This window comes from Pinus tabuliformis, chromosome J (assembly GCF_031772625.1).
Source record: "Pinus tabuliformis cultivar Carrire ecotype Pingquan chromosome J, CPIR1, whole genome shotgun sequence".
In the NCBI taxonomy this organism is placed as follows: domain Eukaryota; kingdom Viridiplantae; phylum Streptophyta; class Pinopsida; order Pinales; family Pinaceae; genus Pinus; species Pinus tabuliformis.
The window spans coordinates 1432191592-1432213482 of record NC_142295.1 but is presented as its reverse complement, the minus strand read 5'-3'; the positions used below and the strand labels follow the sequence as shown (position 1 = coordinate 1432213482).

At 40.5% G+C, this 21891-nt stretch overlaps 1 protein-coding gene across 1 annotated transcript in view; it reads right to left on the bottom strand.

Moving 5' to 3' along the window:
* Nucleotides 1-20604, bottom strand: part of LOC149232744 (uncharacterized) — a 112469-nt gene extending 91865 nt beyond the window's left edge. The window contains exon 1 of the mRNA XM_089379489.1: nucleotides 20364-20604. Coding sequence (XP_089235615.1) covers nucleotides 20364-20599 — 236 coding nt within the window. The 5' untranslated portion in view covers nucleotides 20600-20604. The remainder of the gene's footprint in view (nucleotides 1-20363) is intronic.
* Nucleotides 20605-21891: the final 1287 nt, after the last annotated feature.

Sequence of the window (21891 nt, the reverse complement as noted above, 5' to 3'; positions counted from 1 at the left end):
TCTTGATGATGATCTTGTGGCTAGTAGTGGTGATGAACTTGATGATTGATCATGTGTACACTGTAGACTTGTAGTAGGCCAATGGCTTCATAGCTTGCAGGTTGTAGCATTGTTTTTGGACTTTATGGGCCATTTAGAGCCTCATTTCTTATGTATTTTGCTATTTTGTCAATGATATGTATTGCACTTGGTGCCATTTTGATATATTCATCTTTACATGGTATATAAATGAGCAAACTTTGCATATTTTGTCTCTATTGGCTTGGAATCATGGTTTTAAATCTTAAAAATAGTTTTGTTTCATTTAAAATTAATTATTTAATGTATTTTTTTAAAACCGGTTTGTATAGACCAAACCAGTCCCGATTAGATCGGTTTTGGTTTTAAAAACATTGATTAATACCCATTAATTATTTTAATTTCCTAAGTTTAGACTTGGGGTTCCACTAAAAATAATTAATTATTTTAATACACTGTCTCCAGGTGGAATTTCCCAAAAGGTTTCTGGGTATTGGAGAATGCATGTGTCTAAGCCTCCTTGCAAATTTTGAGACTTAGAGCACATTCAATGCTACTAGAAATTAACATTGATTTTTGTAGCATTGGATGTGCTCTAGCCTCGAGATTTTGTAGAGAGGCTAAGATGCATCCATTCTCTAATACTCAGAAATCGTTTGGGAAAATTCCACCTAGATGGTTTAATTAAAATAATTAATCATTTTTTAATGTATTCCTAAGTCTAAACTTAGGAAATGTGATTAATTAAAGGGTATTGATTAAATCTGGTGCGAATCTTCTAAAAGAAGACGAGGATCAACTGCCAGTTAATCTTAGCCTTTGATTATGTTTTAATCTTGGTCGTTGGTACTCTAAAGAGAGATTATAAGAAGGAGCTTGATGGGCACTTGGAGTACACACCGAGATAGTGAGATCTAGAGATCGAATTTCTCAAGAGTAGCAGCGCTAAGTTGCCGGAGAGAGATCGAGTGATCTTCTTGCAGTGAGGGGCAGGGATAGTAGATCGGAGGGGATTTTTCCAGTTCCGAAGAGTGCAAGGCAGAGAAGGCAACGAGAGGTTCAGAGAGGTAGTGCAATGCCATGCAGAGGGAGTCCGTAATTTTGCTCGGAGCAGTCAAGATCTAGTGCCGGAAGTTGGGGTGTGAGACCGGAGGGCCAGAGAGTCTAGTTCCAATCAGAAAATTGATCAATTGGAAGGGTGATGCAGCTCCTACAAGCTGCGATGCAGTGACTGCGTGAGCCCACGCAGAGGCAGCTTGGGGCTAGCCATCCAGAGAGTCGGATCGCCAATGACAGTGTGAGAATATTTCACACTACCTCTTTGCCAGTTTATTCTCTATATCAGATCACCAGATTTTGCATCTAATGATTTGTACTCAGATTACTATTACATAATAATAAAACCCTCAGTTGTTGCACCAGTTTTCCCAAGTTGGGTTTTTCCGGGGACATTGGTCCAAAAACAATAGTGTATGTGTGTGTGTTTATTTCTCTCCAGTGCAATATTTAGTTTCCATAGTATTTTATTTTGTGTAGGCTGCAGTGTATGTATTTCAATATTTGTCGTAGAAGACTGCAAGTAATTTGTTCAAGTAATTTAACAAATAGGAGAAATATCATCAGGTTGTTGTAGTAGGAATTGGGTCATCGATTTTTCACATGGTATTGGGGCATAAATCGTAAGTTGGGGAGCTCAACGCATAAGGAAGGAGGCAGTTTGAACCTCTGCGTAGGTAGCAAATCGAAACCCTTAGGGGCAACATATTTCCTTGGTCGAAAGGGTTAGTTTTTCGTGAGTTTTACTTCTCTAAGTGAGTTGAGAGAGAATAAAATTTTCTAGATCGAAGAGTACCAGAGGTAGAGGGAGTAGCAACAATTTCCTTGCAGAGCAAATCTTCAGCTGGGGCGCAGATTTTGCAGCAGTTTGCTAGTGCAAATAGTGTTAGGAGGAAGGAAGAGCACACACTGAGGGAATTCTTTCCTCAGGGGATGAGACTTCTTGCCAAGAAGTTCGAATTTTCATAGCAGAGCAACAGTCGCTGTGTGCAGGATTTCTCACTCCAAAAGGGAGTGCGAATAACTGGGCAACAGCTGCGCAAAGGAGAAGAGGAGGAATTTGGCTTTTTTAGAGAGATGGCATCAATTGGGTTGAGAGATGAAGATCGGTTGGACGAAGCCTCCAACTATGTGATATGGAAGGCTAGAATTTCTTGCCTTCTAGTTGAGCACGCTTTCAAAACTTATATCGATAGTGTGGTAATTGTACCCGTCGATTCAGATCTGCTCAAGAAGTACAATGCTGAGATGGCGAGAGCTAAGAGAATCATTCTTGACGGATTTCGAGATAATGTGGTATCCCATATAGCTGGCAAGGATACTGCTCGACAGATGTGGGAAGCATTAGTAAGTTGTACGAAGGATCTTCCAAGTAGCGGAAAATGTACTTAGAGGAGAAGTTGAGATGCACGAGGATGCAAAAAAGGGAGTGTGTAGACCTCTTCCTTACGAGGCTTCAGGATGTCCGGGACCAAATGGCTTCAGTGGGGTCAGTGCCCAAGCCTCAGAGTTTGTACGATTTGCGTTGAATAATGTTTTTGATGATTGGCAAGTTTTTTCCTAGAGCATCCTGGGCAGAGAAAAACTGCCAGATTGGGAATGTGTGTGGGCTGATCTGTAGGAGGAGGAAATGAGGCGTGATTTGGTGAAGGCCACCATCAGTGGCAGTAGCAGCAGTGGGATGAAGCAAGTGAAGGAAGAGGACGTGGCCCTTGCATCAAAGGGGCAGCGCAAAAGAAAGGAGGACATTTCGAAGATCAAGTGCTTCAGGTGTAGTGAGCTGGGCCACTACAACACTCAATGTCCTCTCAAAAAGAAGGACAAAGAGAAGCAGGATCAACAAGCTGCATCTGCTAAGATCGACAGGTCGTCCTTCAGACTGGAGGAAGAGCTTGCCATGATTGGCGAGATGCCTCTAGGGGTGAGGTGCGACGATCTGGAATTGTAGTGCTAGAGAGCTACAGGATGGGCAGGATCCTTGAGGAGTCCACCTCTTGGATCAAGACCTTGCTATGGGAGCCCATAGTCAGCAGTAGCAAGATGGACCAGTGGCAGTTGGTGCAGTCAGGTGCCAGAGTGACAGATGCAGTGGCTAGTAGTGGTCTGAGACTGAACAGCACAGAGAAGAGTTGGCAGCAGTCCAGTTGTCACAGAGCAGAGTTGGCAGTAGTGTAGTTGTCACAGAGCAGAGTTAGTAGCAACGCAGAGGCTTCTGTGACAGCGCAGAGGCTAGCAACAGTCAGAACTCGGACGACGAATACATCATACTGACCACATTTGGTTTAGTATTTTGGATGCTTTTCCGTTGCAGTTGTTGCAGTTGCAGTAGCAACAGTTGGAGAAGGTTGCAGTGTAGATGCAGTGTTGGCAGTAGTTCAACAACAACACGTATGCATCAATTAGAGTTGCGCACTAGTTGATGGGCATACATCAACAATGCAACAGGATATGGTGCAGATATAGAGTGATGCTTCAATGGGTTGCAACACTAGAGCACACTCTTCACTAATAGGGAGTGCTCATTTCTGTAGCATCGGAAGTGCTCTAGCCTCTAGATTTTGCAGAGAGGCTAAGACACATGCATTTCCCAATACCTAGAAATCGTTTGGGAAAATTCTACCTAGAGATTGTTTAATTAAAATAATTCATCTTTTTTTAATGTATTCCTAAGTCTAAATTTAGGAAATGCGATTAATTAAAGGGTATTAATTAAATCTAGTGGGAGTCTTCTAGAAGGCGGCGAGGATCAACTCCAAGTTAATCTTAGCCTTTGATTATGTTTTAATCTTGGTCATTGGTACTCCAACAAGAGATTATAAGGAGCTTGATGGGCACTTGGAGTACACACCGAGATAGTGAGATCTAGAGATGGAATTTCTCAAGAGTAGCGGCGCTGAGTTGCTAGAGAGAGATTGAGTGATCTTGTTGCAGTGAGGGGCAAGGATAATAGACCGGAATGGATTTTTCTAGTTTTGGAGAGTGCAAGGTAGAGAAGGCAATGAGAGGTTCAGAGAGGCAGCGCAGTGCCACGCAGTGCTTTAGAGGGAGTCCGTCATTTCGCTGGGAGAAGTCGAGATCTAGTGCCGGAATACGAGGTGTGAGACTGGAAGGCTAAAGAGTCGAGTTCCAATCAACAAACCGATCAACTGGAAGGGTGACGCAACTCCTAGAAGCTGTGACGCAGTGACTGTGCGTGAGCCCATGCAAAGGCACCATGGGGCTAGCCATCCACAGCCTGGATCAGAGTCAGATCGCCAGTGACAGTGTGAAAATATTTCTCACTACCTCTTTGCCAACTTATTCTTTGTATCAGATTTCCAGATTGGGCATCTAATGATTTATATTCAGATTACTACTGCACAATAATAAAACCCTCTACTGCTGCATCGATTTTCGCAAGTTGGGTTCTTCCGAGGGCATTGGTCCAAAAACAACAGTGTATGTGTGTGTTTATTTCTCTCCAGTGCAATTTAGTTTCCGCTAATAAGTATTCCTTGGTAAGAAACCTTATGTTTCTTATTTTTAGAACATTTGGTTGTCCTGTGTATTTTCATGTGCCTAAAGAGAAAAGAAACAAGTTAGAAGCATCTAGGAATAAAGGAACATTTTTGGGCTACAGTGAAACTTTGAAGGCATATAAAATCTATGTGCTTGGTCAAAGAGAAGTGGAAATAAGCCATGATGTCACTTTCGATGAAGATTTTGCCCTTGGGAAAGCCAGAGATCTCCCTATCCCAAGGAAGGTCAATGATGATGTTGCAGGAAAGCAGGATGAATCTCCGACAGATGAACTGATGCTTGATGTTGAAGGCCCAATGGATCCAATTGATCCACCTCTTGGTGATCCCTCTACCTCAAGGAAAAGACCTTTGTGGCTCAAAGATACTCTTGAATATGCTTAAAGACATATTGCTCCAAGAGGGACATTTCATGAAAGTAAGAAGTCGAACAGGTATCACGGGTACTTAGCTGCTATGAGTAATATTGTTAAATCTGAGACATGTACGTTCGAAGAAGCCGTGAAACACCAAGTATGGAAGTATGCGATGAATGAGGAGTATGAATCAATCATGAAGAACGATGTCAAGGATGTGGTTCCTAGACCCAAGGACAATCTGTGGTCACTTCTAAATGGCTTTACAAAATCAAACATGGAGTTGATGGGAGTGCTGAAAAATACAAGGTCAGGTTCGTTGCTCAAGGCTTCTCTCAAAAGGAAGGAGTCGAATATGATGTGATATTTGCACCGGTTTCTCGATATACCACTATCTGATCCATTATTGCCTTTGCTACCTCTCAAGGATGAAGCCTACACCAAATGGATGTTAAGACTACTTTCTTGCATGGCTCGCTTAAGGAAGAAGTCTACGTAGAACAACCTGAGGAGTTCGAAGTACAAGATCGAAGGACACACATGTGTAGGTTGAAGAAAGCCCTCTATGGGTTGAAGCAAGCCCCTAGGGCTTGGTATTAGAGGATTGATAGCTATCTTATGAAGCTGTGATTTACAAGGAGCGATGCTGATCCTAGCCTATACTTCAAGGCCAAAAAGGACATGCCTCTCATTTTGGTCCTTTATGTGGATGATCTCTTTCTGTCAAGTGCAGATCCTTTCATTTATCAATGCAAGAGGGAGTTGGATTCCCAGTTCGAGATGAAGGTACCAGGTCTAATGCACTACTTCCTAAGCCTGGAGGTCTCACAAAAGCCAGTTGAGATTTTCCTTTCTCAAGGAAAATACATTGTGAACTTGCTCGAGAGATGTGGGATGGTGGATTACAAGTCTCTGTCTACTACGATGGAACTTAGTCTACGTAGAACAACCTGAGGAGTTCGAAGTACAAGATCGAAGGACACACATGTGCAGGTTGAAGAAAGCCCTCTATGGGTTGAAGCAAGCCCCTAGGGCTTGGTATTAGAGGATTGATAGCTATCTTATGAAGCTGTGATTTACAAGGAGCGATGCTGATCCTAGCCTATACTTCAAGGCCAAAAAGGACATGCCTCTCATTTTGGTCCTTTATGTGGATGATCTCTTTCTGTCAAGTGCAGATCCTTTCATTTATCAATGCAAGAGGGAGTTGGATTCCCAGTTCGAGATGAAGGTACCAGGTCTAATGCACTACTTCCTAAGCCTGGAGGTCTCACAAAAGCCAGTTGAGATTTTCCTTTCTCAAGGAAAATACATTGTGAACTTGCTCGAGAGATGTGGGATGGTGGATTACAAGTCTCTGTCTACTACGATGGAACTTAACTTCAAGAAGCTGTGTGGAAGTGTTGCTGGGCCCAAATTGGCAAATTCTTCTGAATATAGACAACTTGTGGGGGCCTTGATGTTCTTGGTAAACTCTCATCCTGCATATGCTTCGCTGTGAATACATTGAGTCAATTTATGGTTGAGCCTCATCACATACATTGGTTTGCTGCTAAGAATCTCTTGAGATATCTCGATGGCACAATCAACTATGGACTGAGATACACTGCCGAGAATTTGAGGATACATGGATATACTTGTGTTGACGAGGCTGGCAGTGTGGTGGATCATAAGAGCATGTCTGGATGTTGCTTCTCATTGGGATCTGCTTCAATTTCTTGGATGAGCAGGAAGCAGAAATCGATTGCTCTAAGCACCGCCGAGGCCAAATACATTGCAACTAGTATGGTCTGTTGTGAAGTTGTTTGGTTGAGGAAGCTCTTTAGTGAGCTATTTGAGCATGTGTTGGATACCACCGTGATCTATTGCGACAACCAAAGTGGGATTCGCCTTTCAGAGAATCTCGTGTTCCACGACTGCTCCAAGCACATTGATATCAGGTACCACTTTATCCAGGATATGGTACAGTGGGGAGCAATAAGGCCCCAACACATCAGGACTGATGAGCAGGTCGTGGACATCCTCACGAAGCCCTAGGGAAGGTCAAATTCTTAGCCTTCCGAGAGAGACTTGAAGTTGTGGAAAGACCCTCCTATGAGAGCAGATAGGAGCTAGGAGTCCATGAGAGAGAATGATGGAAAGGGGCCCAATGCAAAAAAGGCCTTTGTTGCCAAATGCCATCTTAGAAAGTCACATATTTTCCATCACATGCCTTATTTGAAGCTCATCCACCACTTTCGACTTAGAAAGCCAAATCATTGCATCTAGAGAGGTTGGTGAGGAATGACTACCTCAAGCAATTATTGAGCATGGGCCGAGTACAATCATTTTGGGGAGAGAGTGAGAATCCTCCCTTCCATTTGCCAACCTCACAGGAATTTATTCATACCACCATCCTTTGGATTGCAAATTCATGCTACATTCTTCAAAATGAGTGCATTTTTCAAATCGAAAAATGATCAAATCAACATTGGGTTGAGTGCTTGGAAGAGAGATAGATGCTTGTAGATGAGCCTAGATGCTGGTTAGATTGAGGAACCGTTATACTCCCCTCATTTTGCAGACCATTTACTATTTTGGAGCTAGTATTATTGGACTAGGTTATTCCTAAAAGGCAATCAACAATTAGACTTCTTGCCTGCACTGAAGAGCACTGGAGGGGAATGAAATTTTGGAGAGACTCTTGAATAAAGAAAGAAAAAACATTTCCTTGTGTTGACTATTGCAATGGAAGAAATCAGTGTTCCACGGGGTTGCATCCCCCAAGGTGGGGGCACGCTCCCCACGTTTCCCACGCTCTTCAGATTGGGGGGCACCTAGGGAAACATTTTCCCATGTCCCCCTTTTGGGGAAACTTGGGGAGAGGCAAGGGAAACATTTCCCCAATGTGGAGGATGCATTTCTCCAAAATAAGTGCTTGTGGGTGTCCCCCCACAAAACGGTTAGGCATTCCCCTTGAATTTTGCCTAAAAACAATAATTTGAGTGGGGAAGTCTAATATTGAATCTAAGGGCCCTACTAATGTCATATAATTAAAGTAGAAGTCCTTTTACTTAAATTTTTAACATTATCATTGATTGTTTCAGGATGTTTGAGAGTGGTTCCAACCTCATTGGATTCATATGGAGAAAGTATAATTTTAAATCCCACTCAAAATCCAACAAACTTTACAGTTTTGAGTATTTCAAGATTGAGGGGATTGCAACATTTCCATTGGATTCTATCATGTATAACGGTATGGAACTAGCATTTAACCAAAAGCACCAAACCCTCTATGTACCTCGATGTTGGTTTGATTGTCGAACTCCACTATTATTACCCTAGTAAAATTGTACGTATCACTCAAACAAAATCTCAATTTGACATGTTAAGCTTTTTCTATATTATTTTAATGCTTAGAGGGTGATATTGATGATGAGGATCCCAATATAGGCAATGGTTTTGATGATATGTAGGTATTTGTTGTAGCATGATTTTGTTTGGACTATAGAGGCCATGTAAAGCCTCTTTGTTGATGTATTTTTGGTTCAAAGATGGATTGAGATCGGTGCTATTTTGGTTATATGCACCCTTGCTACATATATAAGAAACTTTGCATATTTGTGTATAATGGTTTGGGTTCATATGGATGCACATGAATACTTATGCACTTTTTTCAAAATTTGAATATTTATGTAGTTTCTAGTAGACTGATTTTTTGGTCTAGTTTTTTCTTGGTTCTAAGTTTCGGGGCTGATTGATTTTATGACCAGTCTGGTTTTGACAACATTGGTTAATTGTCCATTGTTCATTTTCAGCTTTAACTTTTGAGTCTTGACTCTAGTTACTAATGACATTGAACCAAGTCTTTGACTCGTCACTATTTTTTTGTTTGAGTAATTCCAATTTACTATTCCAGTCTTTAGACTTTAATATCTACAATTTTGCTTAGTGGTGATCAACTTCTAGAATATGAATGATGAATTTAGATCAATGTATACGATATTTTACTATTTCTATTTCAATAAAATCATTTATGAATCATGATGTATGAATCAATGTATTTCATTATCGAATTTGAATTTGAATCATGTTTATAATATACGTACATAAATATGTCATTTATATACTCCGACATTTCCCCTAAATTTCCCTAAAATTTGAGGGTGCTCCCACATGTTCCCCCTATGCATTTCCCTGTTCTACTCTAGTCTCGAAAACTTGGTGGAACATTGGAAAAGAGTGCCATGGCCGATCGATGGTTGGATGAGGTGCCTGGAGTGATGTGTAGTGAGTAGATTAGCTGAGTCATGGAAGCAATGGATTGGGTTAAATGAGCTGTAACCTATAGGTTGGTTTCTTAACCATGGTGGTCTCAATAGAGCGACCTAAGGGTTATTAGACACATAATCCTTCGAGATTATTATTGTACATAAGTCGATAGGTAGGCTGTCAATTGGGTTTATCCCAGGTGGTTGGGAGGAATGATTGGGATCCTCCCCACCCGGGTTCAATTCCCGCAAGTGACATGATGAACTTTGATGTAATGGACATGAACATATATACTCCTCATATGGAATATATGGATATTTATCATTAAAAAAAATTGATAGGTAGATGAAATGAACAGTCACAAGGTGGACCAACAGTCCCTCATGGAATGTGAAATGAATAGTCACTTCCTTACATATATATGCAGCTTTGAGTTATTGAAATAAACATCAAAGTGTGGAGTCATTCCTCAGCCTGACAAGGGTGGAATTTGCATTGAATGCCTATGGCTGGGCAATGAATTGCTCATACACAACCAGTTTCTTGGACCATCTTTGTTTAAATGATAAGTGTTTTATCCTTGTTTATAATTCTGTAATTTAATTCTATATTTTATGTTTTGAAGATGGATTGAGCATGTTTTTTCTGTAAATCTGATTATGACTGAAACAAACATGTGTTGCCATCATTTGAGTTATTCTATGCTTGATTATTCTGCTGCATTTACTTAATTCACTCATGCATGCATTTATAGTTCATTGGGTTTCTTTTGGGAAGTTAGACCTAGTTCAATAGTGAAATTGGGTTGTTATTGGCCCAAAAATCTTAATGGGTACAACTTAAAACGGGTTCCATTCTGTGGTTGGAATTGTACGGAAGGGGATGCTACAAAGCAATGTTAGCTTTACCTGCGTGTTGCTTGGGCAGTGTTCCTGTGATAACACTTTGCTTCTTCCAGCAGAGTAAGCATCAGCAATAGTGAAGCTCATTCAGCAGTTCTTTACAGCATTAATGAGGGCAGAGGAACATTTACGGAGGAGAGAGAGATGGGGGTGCATGTATGTTTTCAGCATGCATGTGCCATCCTCAGTTCAGTTCCAGTTTTAAATGCTTTTCCTTATTTGGGAGTTCAGTTGTAATTCTGAGTTTTGCTTTATTTAGTATCTGCATGCACAGTTCCCTTCTTAGACTGGGTGCCTATGCATGTGGACTACCAACCTCAGTTTCTCCAGGAGGATGCGAGCTTGCATGCCTCAGATCATCTCCAATAGAAGTGCACCTTTTTTTGGCTTGTTTATCCATGCAAAGAAGGTGCATTAGGCTTACAGTTTGATGCTTTTAGCTGAGGTACTGTTCTACATGTGTCCAGATTCATTTTATCCTCTCTTCTTCCTAGTCTATAAAGAAGCAGGGTGCACCACTGTGATGGTTCATGAGCTTGAGTTTCGAGATCTAGTATTGTTAAATTTAGTTAACAATGGCATGTTATATGCTTAGCAAAATTACTTCAATGTTCTTTAAACAACCCAATAGCAATTTCCAATTTAGATTTCCGGTAGCAATCACATTAACCATTAATCACATTGACGGTAAAAGTAGATAGAACATAAAGCAATATGCAGAAGACGAGCCCAAGACAAGAGGACACCAGATTTGGCGGACGCCAGGGAAAAACCCCAAGATGGGGAAAACCCTTTGATCAATTCTTCTTATTATTATATCAAAATGTTCAGCAGAGAGAGAGTACAAAAGTCAAATTGACTTGCCCAATTCAAAGTCAAAACAACCTTGTCAATTTCTGCAGTCAACTGCAGTCAAACTTCAGCCCTAACTAGAAAGTCAACGTTGGTCAAAGGATCAATAGAATGTCCTCAAAACAACTCGGTCTTCCCCAGTCAAATTCGGCCTGATCAGGAGGTCAAAATCAGCCCAAAACAGTGACAAAGTCAACAGTCAAACTTGGACAAACTGCTGTCTGAAATATGCGGTCAAAGTGCTCAGAAAACCTCAGTTTCTGTGCCAAAAGTTGTGCCCTGCTCAGATAGAAATATCCCCAAAATATCGAAGTCAAATGATGCCCAAAAGGTGCTGGTCAATGCTGGTCAAACAGCAGTCAACTCTATGATTTCGGCCCTGTAATTTAGCTTCTAAAATTCGTCCTTCTTGATCCATATGCGTGAGAGAAAAGAATGCCCAATGTAGTACGAACCAATGAGAGGAGAGAATGTGTGAGTGAAGAAGATGCCAAATGAGGTGAAAGGTCACTTGTATTTATACAAGTCGTTGAGGGTGAAGTGACACATCCATTGGGCTTTCTGAGCCTAAATGATGATGTGGCTGAGCTTGACAATTTACACGTGTGGGCATAAATTCAAAATCACACTTTTGCTTGTCCAAATGAGATGATCTTTATCATCATCTCCATTAAATGCGTTGTCCTAAGGTGGAATTTGGCCCTAGTTGTCAATTTTAACACTCCCTCTCAACTAGGGAGAATTCCACCCACCAATACATCCATCATCATCATCGACCATTATGCCATCCTGTCATCATGTACCATCTCTGCTCTGCTGAACCATGATGTAATAATGAAGAAGAATTGATTGAGAGTGAGTCACAAGACCTTACCACTCTCCACTGACAAAAGTCAGTCCTGAGGTGGAACCTCAATTGATCCCATATCAAGTTGTTGAACACCATGCATCCTAGACATAGGGAGTACGATAGTACACGATGCGTTCATCGGTAGTGCTATGGTCCCTATCCACGTTTCCCAACTCATTGGCTAGATGAGAGGTACTTCCCATGAGTCCTAGACTACATGGGTAGGATGTATGCTAGGGAATCAACAGGGGAAGGTTAACCACTCATCTTGCTCATATGCCATAGGATAAGGTGAACCACTCATCCTATGCATATGTCAATCGTAGGGGAAGATGAACGACTCACCCTACAAACATGTGTCTGTAATCATAGGGGAAGGTGAACCATTCACCCTACAGACATGTCTACCATCATGGGGCATCATAGGGGAAGGTGAACCGCTCACCCTGTACACAACGCACCAATAGGGGAAGGTTAACTACTCACCCTATGGTCACTCATAGCTCCAAGAAGTACCCCAAGCCCCAGGAGCTCCCAGAGCTTAGTGTCCAACTCAAGCGGCAACAACTCCAAGTCTCTCTCGAAAGGCTAAGAATTTGACGATCCATAGGCTTCGTGAGGATATCTGCGACCTGCTCATCAGACCTGATGTGTTGGAGCCTTATTGCTTCCCACTGTACCATATCCTGGATAAAGTGGTACCTGATATCAATGTGCTTGGATCAGTCGTGGAACACGGGATTCTCTGAAAGGTGAATCACACTTTGGTTGTTGCAACAGATCACAGTGGTATCCAACACATGCTCAAATAGCTCACTAAAGAGCTTCCTCAACCAAACAACTTCACAACAGACCATGCTAGCTGCAATGTATAAGGCCTCGGCTGTGCTTAGAGCAACCGATTTCTGTTTCCTGCTCATCCAAGAAATTGAAGCATATCCCAATGAGAAGCAACATCCAAACATGCTCTTATGATCCACCACACTGCCAGCCCCGTCAACATCAGTATATCCATGTATCCTCAAATTCTCGGCAGTGTATCTTAGTCCATAGTTGATTGTGCCATAGAGATATCTCAAGAGATTCTTAGCAGCAAACCAGTGTATGCGATGAGGCTCAACCATAAATTGACTCAATGTATTCACAACGAAGAATATGTTAGGATGAGAGTTTACCAAGAACATCAAGGCCCCCACAAGTTGTCTATATTCAGAAGAATTTGCCAATTCGGGCCCAGCAACACTTCCACATAGCTTCTGGAAGTTAAGTTCCATCGAAGTAGACAGAGACTTGCAATCCACCATCCCACATCTCTCGAGCAAGTTCATAATGTATTTTCCTTGAGAAAGGAAAATCTCACCTGGTTTTGCCAGACCTCCAGGGTTAGGAAGTAGTGCATCAGACCTAGGGATCCAACTCGAACTGGGAATCCAACTCCCTCTTGCATTGATAAATGCGAGGGTCTGCACCTGACAAAAAGAGATCATCCACATAAAGGACCAAAATGAGAGGCATGTCCTTTTCAGCCTTGAAGTATCAACTAGGATCAACATCGCTCCTTGTAAATCACAGCTTCATAAGACAGCTATCAATCCTCTCATACCAAGCAACCCATAGAGGGCTTTCTTCAACCTACACATGTGTGTCCTTCGATCTTGTACTTCGAACCCCTCAGGTTGTTCTACGTAGACTTCCTCCTTAAGCGATCCATGCAAGAAAGCAGTGTTAACATCCATTTGGTGTAGGCTCCAGCGTTGAGAGGTAGCAAGGGCAATAATGGATCAGATAGTGGTATATCGGGCAACCGTTGCAAATATCACATCATATTCCACTCCTTCCTTTTGAGAGAAGCCTCGAGCAATGAACCTGACCTTGTATTTTCCAGCACTCCCATCAGCTCCATGTTTGATTTTGTAAAGCCATTTAGAAGTGACCACATATTTGTCCTTGGATCTAGGAACCACATCCCAGACATCGTTCTTCATGATTGATTCATACTCCTCATTCATCGCATCCTTCCATACTTGGTGTTTCATGGCTTCTTCGAACGTACATGTCTCAGATTTAACAATATTACTCATAGCAGCTAAGTACCCGTGATACCTGTTCGACTTCTTACTTTCACGAAATGTCCCTCTTGGAGCAATAATCTTTAAGCATATTCGAGAGTATCTTTGAGCCACAAAGGTCTTTTCCTTGAGGTAGAGGGATCACCAAGAGGTGGATCAATTGGATCCATCGGGCCTTCAACATCAGGCATCAGTTCATCTGTCGGAGATTCATCCTACTTTTCCGCAACATCATCATTGACCTTCCTTGGGATAGGGAGATCTCTGGCTTTCGCAAGGGCAAAATTTTCATCGAAAGTGACATCATGGCTTATTTCCATTTCTCTTTGACCATGCACATAGATTTTATATGCCTTCGAAGTTTCATTGTAGCCCACAAATGTTCCTTTATTCCCAAATGCTTCTAACTTGTTTCTTTTCTCTTTAGGCACATGAAAATACACAGGACAATCAAATATTATAAAATAAGAAACATCAGGTTTCTTACCAAAGAATACTTATTAGGGTGTCTTGAAATCCAATGCTTGATGCGGGCTCTTATTTTGAACATATACGACAATGTTGGCAGCTTCTCCCCATAAGAACTTCAATAGACCTTGGTCATGAAGCATGGCACGGGTGGCTTCTATGATTGTTCGATTCTTCCTTTCAACAACTCCATTTTGTTGAGGAGTGTATGGAGTGGTGGTCTCCCTCTTAGTACTACCCTCTCTACAAAAATAATTGAATTCATTTGATTCATATTCGGTTCCATTATTGGTCCTCAATATTTTGATCTTCTTCTCTGTTTGATTTTCAACCAAGACTTTGAAAGAACGGAACCATTTGAACACTTCGTCCTTCTTATTCAAGATATAGATCCACGTTTTGGGAGAGAAGTCATCCACCAAAATTGCATAGTATAAGTATCCTCCTAATGATGTTACCGACAACATACCAAATAGATCAAAACGGACCAATTGAAGAATGTCGATAGTTTGACTTTTGCTTGATGGGAATGGTCCCCTTGTAAGCTTTCCAGCTGCACAACCTTGACAAACACCTTCACGATTTATGTTGAACTCGGGCATACTTGCGTCCATCTTCCTTACCCCAGGTAAGGTTTTGTAATGAAGGTGAACAAATCTTCAGTGCCATAATTCAGATTGAAGAGAAGTATCACAAGTCATAGCTCCCAAAGGACTTCTTCCAACTTGATAGAGACCTTCAACCCTAAATTCAAGTTTAAATGCATCTTTAGGGTTTCTTTGCCAAATATGTACCTTTCCATCAATGGATGCTACATTGAAGCCTTTATCTTCCATCGCAGAATTAGACACCAGGTTCTTCTTCAAACTGGGTACATACAATACTTCTTGTAGATGAAGGGTTTGAACTTGATTTAAGTGAAGAGTGACAGTCCCTATCCCTTTCATGGGGTAGGTGGCATTGTCTCCAAGAATGATCTCCAAATTACTCTTCTTTTCAATCAAATTTGAGAGGACTTCCTTGTACCCGGTGAAGTGCCTTGAGGCTCTACTATCAATCAACCAATTATCCGAAGTATCCAGAGGAGAGGTAGTAGTGAGGGCAGAAATAAGATAAAATTCTTTTTGTTTTTCTACAACATTAGTTTCCTCATACCTGGAATTTCTTGTCCTTTTGGGAGGTCGACCATTACCATATTGAGCAACGAGAGCATTCCTCTTTCCTTTATTGTTGAACCTGTTGTTCCTCTGAATGCCATTGCCTTTGAAATTGTTGTGATTGTTGTTGTCATCCCGTGGAGTATCCTTCTTGTGAGGACAGTCTAGCATCGTGGCCAAACCTGTTGCAATTGTAGCACTTTCCTTTTCTTCCTTCTTTGAACACCTGCTTGAATCCTTGACCTTGTCTCTTTGGACCAGCATTGTTCTTCCTCTTTGCATGAGCGAGGAAAGCTATAGGTTCATTTCCACTTGAAGGCTTGTCTCTCTCCATCATCCTCATCTCTTCTTGTGTGCATCTAGCCAATAATTCATCAAAACTACAAATCCTGTCATTGTTAAGAATAGTGGTGTTAAACACATCCCATGCTCTTGTGAGACCTCCAAGAGCAATGAGAGTGAACTCCCTGCCAACAACAACTTCTCCAATAGATAGAAGGTCATTCTTGATTTCTGTAATCCTCATGAAGTAGGATTGGATAGACTCCCGTTTGTCCATCTTGATATCCTTCAACTTGTTTTTGAAAAAGAGGATTTGATTTGCATTGTTCACTTTGAAGTTTGAACATCCCAACTAGCTTGTCATACATTTCCTTAGATGTTTTTAAATCAGAAATATAAACAACCAAATGCCTTTGTTGAATAGAGTCTATAGTGATTCTCTTAGCTTTGACCTCACCTTTTTTGTATTTAGTCTTTGCAGTAATAGGTGCATTTGAAGGAGGCTCCACCACTCTTCCCTTTACATAGTTGATAGCATCATTCTCTTCCAAAGTCAAATCCAAAGTCATCTTCAATGCATAATACTCAGATTTGTCCTTGAGCTTATCTTCGGATTTGATGTATGATGTAGTCGCCATTGGAGCTAGACCAATATTCTTGTCCAACAACTCTTTTCTTAGTGATTTCTTTTCTCTCTCTTGCTTGGGCTTTGTCTTCACCTGGGCTTGGGGAAAACCCTTTGATCAATTCTTCTTATTATTATATCAAAATGTTCAACAAAGAGAGAGAGTACAGAAGTCAAATTGACTTGCCCAATTCAAAGTCAATTTCTGCAGTCAAACATCAGCCCTAACCAGAAAGTCAACGCTTGTCAAAGCAGCAATATAATGTCCTCAAAACAGCTCAGTCTTCCCAAGTCAAACTTGGCCTGATCAGGAGGCCAAAGTCAGCCCAAAACAGTGACAAAGTCAACAGTCAAACATGGTCAAACTGCTGTCTGAAATCTGCGGTCACCTGCAATTTGGTCTGCGGTCAAAATGCTCAGAAAACCTCGATTTCTGTGCCAAAAACTGTGGCTTGCTCAGTTAGAAATATCCCCAAAAGATCAAAGTCAAGTGATTCCTAGAAGGTGCACTGTGCTGGTCAACACTGGTCAAACTGCAGTCAACTCTGTAATTTTGGCCCTATAATTCAGCTTCTGAAATTCGTCCTTCTTGATCTACACGTATGAGAGAAAAGAATGCCCATTGTAATACGAACCAATGAGAGAGAATGTGTGAGAGAAGAAGATGCCAAATGGGGTGAAAGGCCACTTGTATTTATACAAGTTGTTAAGGGTGAAGTGACACATCCATTGGGCTTTCTGAGCCTACATGATAATGTGGCCAACCTTGACAATTTGCACATGTGTGGGCATAAAATCAAAATCACACTTCTGCTTGTCCAAATGAGATGATCTTTATCATCATCTCTCCATCAAATGAGCTATCCTAGGGTGGAATTTGGCCCTAGTTGCCAATTTTAACAAGTATTTAATTTTAGTTTACTGTTTCAGGTTTAATAGAAAATAATTGACACTGTTTTGAGAGTTCAGAATTGCATGTTTGTTGTTCTAATTATCAGCAGTGTGCGTTTGTAGGTTAAAGTAATCTATAGCTGTAATTTTGATTGGTGTTTTCATTAGTGTTTTCAGTTTTAGCTATCTAGGTTTTCAGCTTAGATTCCAGATGCAGAATCTGTTTACTATGGTATGACAATTGAGGCACTGTTATGCATGTGTCCAGATTCATTGTATCCTCTCTTCTTCCTAGTCTGTAAAGAAGCAGGATGAATCACTGCGATGGATTGAGAGAGTCTTGGGCTCTAGTTCTTAGTTTACTATTTTTGGGTTTAAGAGAAAATCAGGGATGCTACTTTGAGAGTTCAGATTTGCATGTTTGCTGCCCTAATTATCAGTAGTGTGGATTTGTATGTTAAAATAATCTATAGCTGTACTTTTGATTGGTGTTTTCAGTTTTAGCTATCTAGGTTTTCAGGTTAGATTCCAGGGTTCAGAATAAATTTAACCATGGTCTGATTGATTGGTGTTTTCAGTGTTAGCTATCTAGGTATTTAGGTTAGAATACAGAGTGCAGAATCTGCTTACCATGGTCTGTTACCATCAGAATGATGCTTGCACCTAGAGGCGCCGGGTTAGTGGCCGTGCGTGTGCCCAATAAGTTTCTGCAGTTTGCTGGGATCAAAGATGTGTTCACCTCCCTGTGAGGGTCCACTAGTCTATGAGTCTGTTGGGATGAAGAGGACTGTCGGAGCAACTCTTGGCTTTTCTTGCTGGTCAGAGTATCTTCCGGTTTTTTTTTCTTGCCAGTCAGAGTATCATCCGGTGTTGTTTTTTGTCGTTCAGAGCATCTTCTGGCATTGCCAGGGTGTCCATTAGGGTCTTGTTTGTGGGCCTTGCACCCTTTTTCCTATCAGATTTTGATGGGGTTTAATAACCTGCATAGTTACGAGTGGCTGCCTACCAGGTTCTTTGACGGGCCTATGTGCCCTGTATCTTGTTTTTTTTTCGCAGTTTGGTGGCCTAGGACTTATTGTGCGTAGATTTCTCTGTAGGACTCTGAATATCAGTTATATGTAACTGGTTCTTTTTAATACAAAACCAGTCCATTTTTCTTTCCTGGAAAAAAAAGTTCCGTTTTGTCAGACAGCTGGCAAAAGCAGTTAATATGATTAGGCATTAAGATCGTTAAGCCATTTAATGTAATAGCCATGAATTACAGGAATCATGCTGAACCTGATAGCAATTAATACAATTTGTAGGTTTTGTTGGGCTATATCTGGAGCTCCCTACCAGGTTCTTTGACGAGCCTGTGTGCCCTGTATCTTGTTTTTTTTTTCACAGTTTGGTGGCCTAGGACTTATTGTGCCTAGATTTCTCTGCAGGACTCTGAATATCAGTTATATGTAACCCGTTTTTTTTTAATACAAAACCAGTCCATTTTTCTTTCCTGAAAAAACAATGTTCCGTTTGGTCAGACAGCTGGCAACAGCAGTTAATATTATTAGGCATTAAGATCGTTAAGCCACTTAATGTAATTGCCATGAATTACAGAAATCATGCTGAACCTGATAGCAATTAATACAATTTGCAGGTTTTCCCCATTTTCACTGTTGTTAATCATGTATAATCACACTGCATAGGGAGTAAGCTAATCTGGTAGCACACAGATCCCATTTACAGGCAACTTTTTAAACTGAATCCAGCCAAATTTTCAGATATGCTCGGAGTTCCACCACGATCCAAGTTCTACGAATAATAGAACTTTGCCACAGGGGTTCTACTCTATTCGAATCCAACCACGATGCTAAAAAATCGATCAAAGTTCTGGATCAATTGAAAGTTGAAACTGACCTTTCAGAGACACTGGATTCCAGCAGAAAGAAGATTGTTACCTGATTAGACTTCTCTCGCTGCATATTCCAGATTTCCACCGCGTACAATACACCAGCGACCACAGAACACCATCAACCACAATTAATGGAAGTTTTTCTCATTTGAATGCTTGAATCTCAACATATAGTCCATTTACTGTAAGGAATGTTTCTGCTTTGGATTTTTTTCCAAATTTATTTTTTCTGTATTATAAAAAACTTGAATTCAAATTTGGTAATTATGAGTATCATCGTCTTCAACTAGCATAGGTCCATTACAAGGTCCATTACAACTCTAGATGTATGAATATCATCTATTTTAGTCAATTGGAATTCAAATTTGGTAAATATGAATATTATGTCTTGGTTAATTAGCATAGGTTCATTTTAACTCTAGAGCTGTGAATATCATCTATCTTAGTCAACTAGCATAGATCCATTTTAACTATAGATCTATCCAAATGACCAAAACCTCTTGATGCGTGATTAATAGATTAAGGGTGAGCAGCATTAACCGGGGTTTAGCTGAATCTATCCTGGTGTATGGTGGCCTTTTTTTCTCTTATGCAGGTACTGTGGATAGAGAATTACCCACAACACACAGTAAGGGACATCACACATCCACTCAGGCTGTAGCTCTCCACATCCACGCATGCTGTAGATAAGCTATGATAACTTTATAAATCCTACCAATGAACATCAATGGGATTAAAAATAGCACCACACTTACCTCGTCATAACAATTCAAAACAGAACACCATATAGAATTAAGTGAAGATATCTGTATAAAGCAGAACTAATATATCTTCAATTTACAGTTACAAATTTCAAGGCATATTGGAGATCTCAGATTCATCCACTGAATTATATAAAGAGACAAAGACAACAAAATTAACAGAGCAAATTATTCAATTAATGTGAAGTCTGAAAGCGATTTCATCCAAAGCTTGAGAAAATCGCAGGAATCTTTGTCACGAACTAATTGTAACAGGCATACTTTTCACAACCTGATTAACTACACAAACGGAAGTAGATTTGTTTCGTTACATTAAAATTAGAATTTAAGGGTTTAGGAATTCAAATCCAATCAATTGGAATGCAACTTTGTGTCTGTCATAGATTAGTTATAATTGCGTATTGCTCTATAATTACCCTATGTAAGTGGCTTTGCAACGAGGACGTAGAGAACAGAGCAAGTAGCAGGCGAAGAAGGCGGGCTTCGTGGGGCGTGGATGGTCTCCCTCTGAATCCGAAGAATCGCTACTGATGCTTATAATTGTGGTTGCCTCCCTCATTTTCCGCTGCGAAATCCCAATTGCTCTCAATTTCATCAAAAGCGAGATAGGGCTATGCGTTTCAAATTTAACTCCCTTAATAGTTTTGTACATTCCCTTTTCCCTTTAGATGAAACTATTTGTATGTAACCACCTTTTACTATGCAAAAATCTCTAAGTGCTCTAAAGTCATCGGAGTCGTAGCACGGCTATGCCTTTCGAATGATGCATGCTTCTTTGTTTTCTTATTTTTTTTATAACTTGTATTTATATTTATGGAAAAGACATATATTTATATTAGGTAGGTTCAGTGTAGTACTAAAATTGTTTTTGTTTGGTTAAAAGTTTGTTTTTTTGGGATTCAAGAAAATAGGTTAATGGCTTAAGATTAAAAAGTATCAGGTAAGAATGAAAGCTTGTGGGTAATTTTAGGTGATGTGGTTTTCTTTAAATAACAGTTATGAGTCAACGCACATTTGTGGATAGTAGTGGTGGTTACATATTAAGTCTAAATCCCATACAATAATGGATTAATACAAAGTCTAGGTAAGTGAAAAGGGGTTAGAAGTAGGGAAACAACGTTATAAAAAGATGCCATTTTTGGAGCCGATCAAAAGAAAAGAAGATTTATATTGATGTTATCAAAGAAGGATATGGAATAATCATCAATATTCATAGAACAAGACATCACAAAACCATTATTCAATAAAATATTTATCAAAGACTAACAACTACTACAAATTGCAGTGTTAGTAAAAGTTGTTGTTGATGTCAATATGGCATTGTTTGTGATGGCAAATATTCTTGTGATACATGTACTAACCTTTAAGGTGTTGCCTTAATCTCATGCAAACCCTAGGAAACCTAAATCCTATCTACTTGACTTGACCCTAAGGCCAGAGTTCAATTGTAGGCATAAGATGGAGTGGAAGAACTACTTGTTGTACAATAAGACCTTGAGCCTTAGTCCCACTACTTGCCTTAGAGTCAAGACCATGACAACCTTAAGAGACTCTAGTAGTCCATAAGGAAGGTATTTCGCTTGGGTAGCTGTCAGCCATGAGTGTGAGCATGATGAAATGGGTAAATCTCTACTGTATTAGGACATGGGAATATGGGAATCTCGTTTCTACACTTCCAACATGAGGCCCTACCACTTTAGGGGGAGTGACTCGTATCCTCTCCCTATTGGTCGAGCGGGTTCGTACCTCACACCCTCACTCCTCTCATTCATCATTTCCTTTTTGTGAAGTATCCTTTTTAGGTGTCACCGACATTACTGCAACTCATCAGGGCCACTCAATTTGACTTTTCATTACTCAATTTTGGCTTTTTCAGATACTTTCTCTATACTGAGCGAGATTCATTCAATTGCTTTGAGGTTGGCTGTCTTGCATGCTCTACTA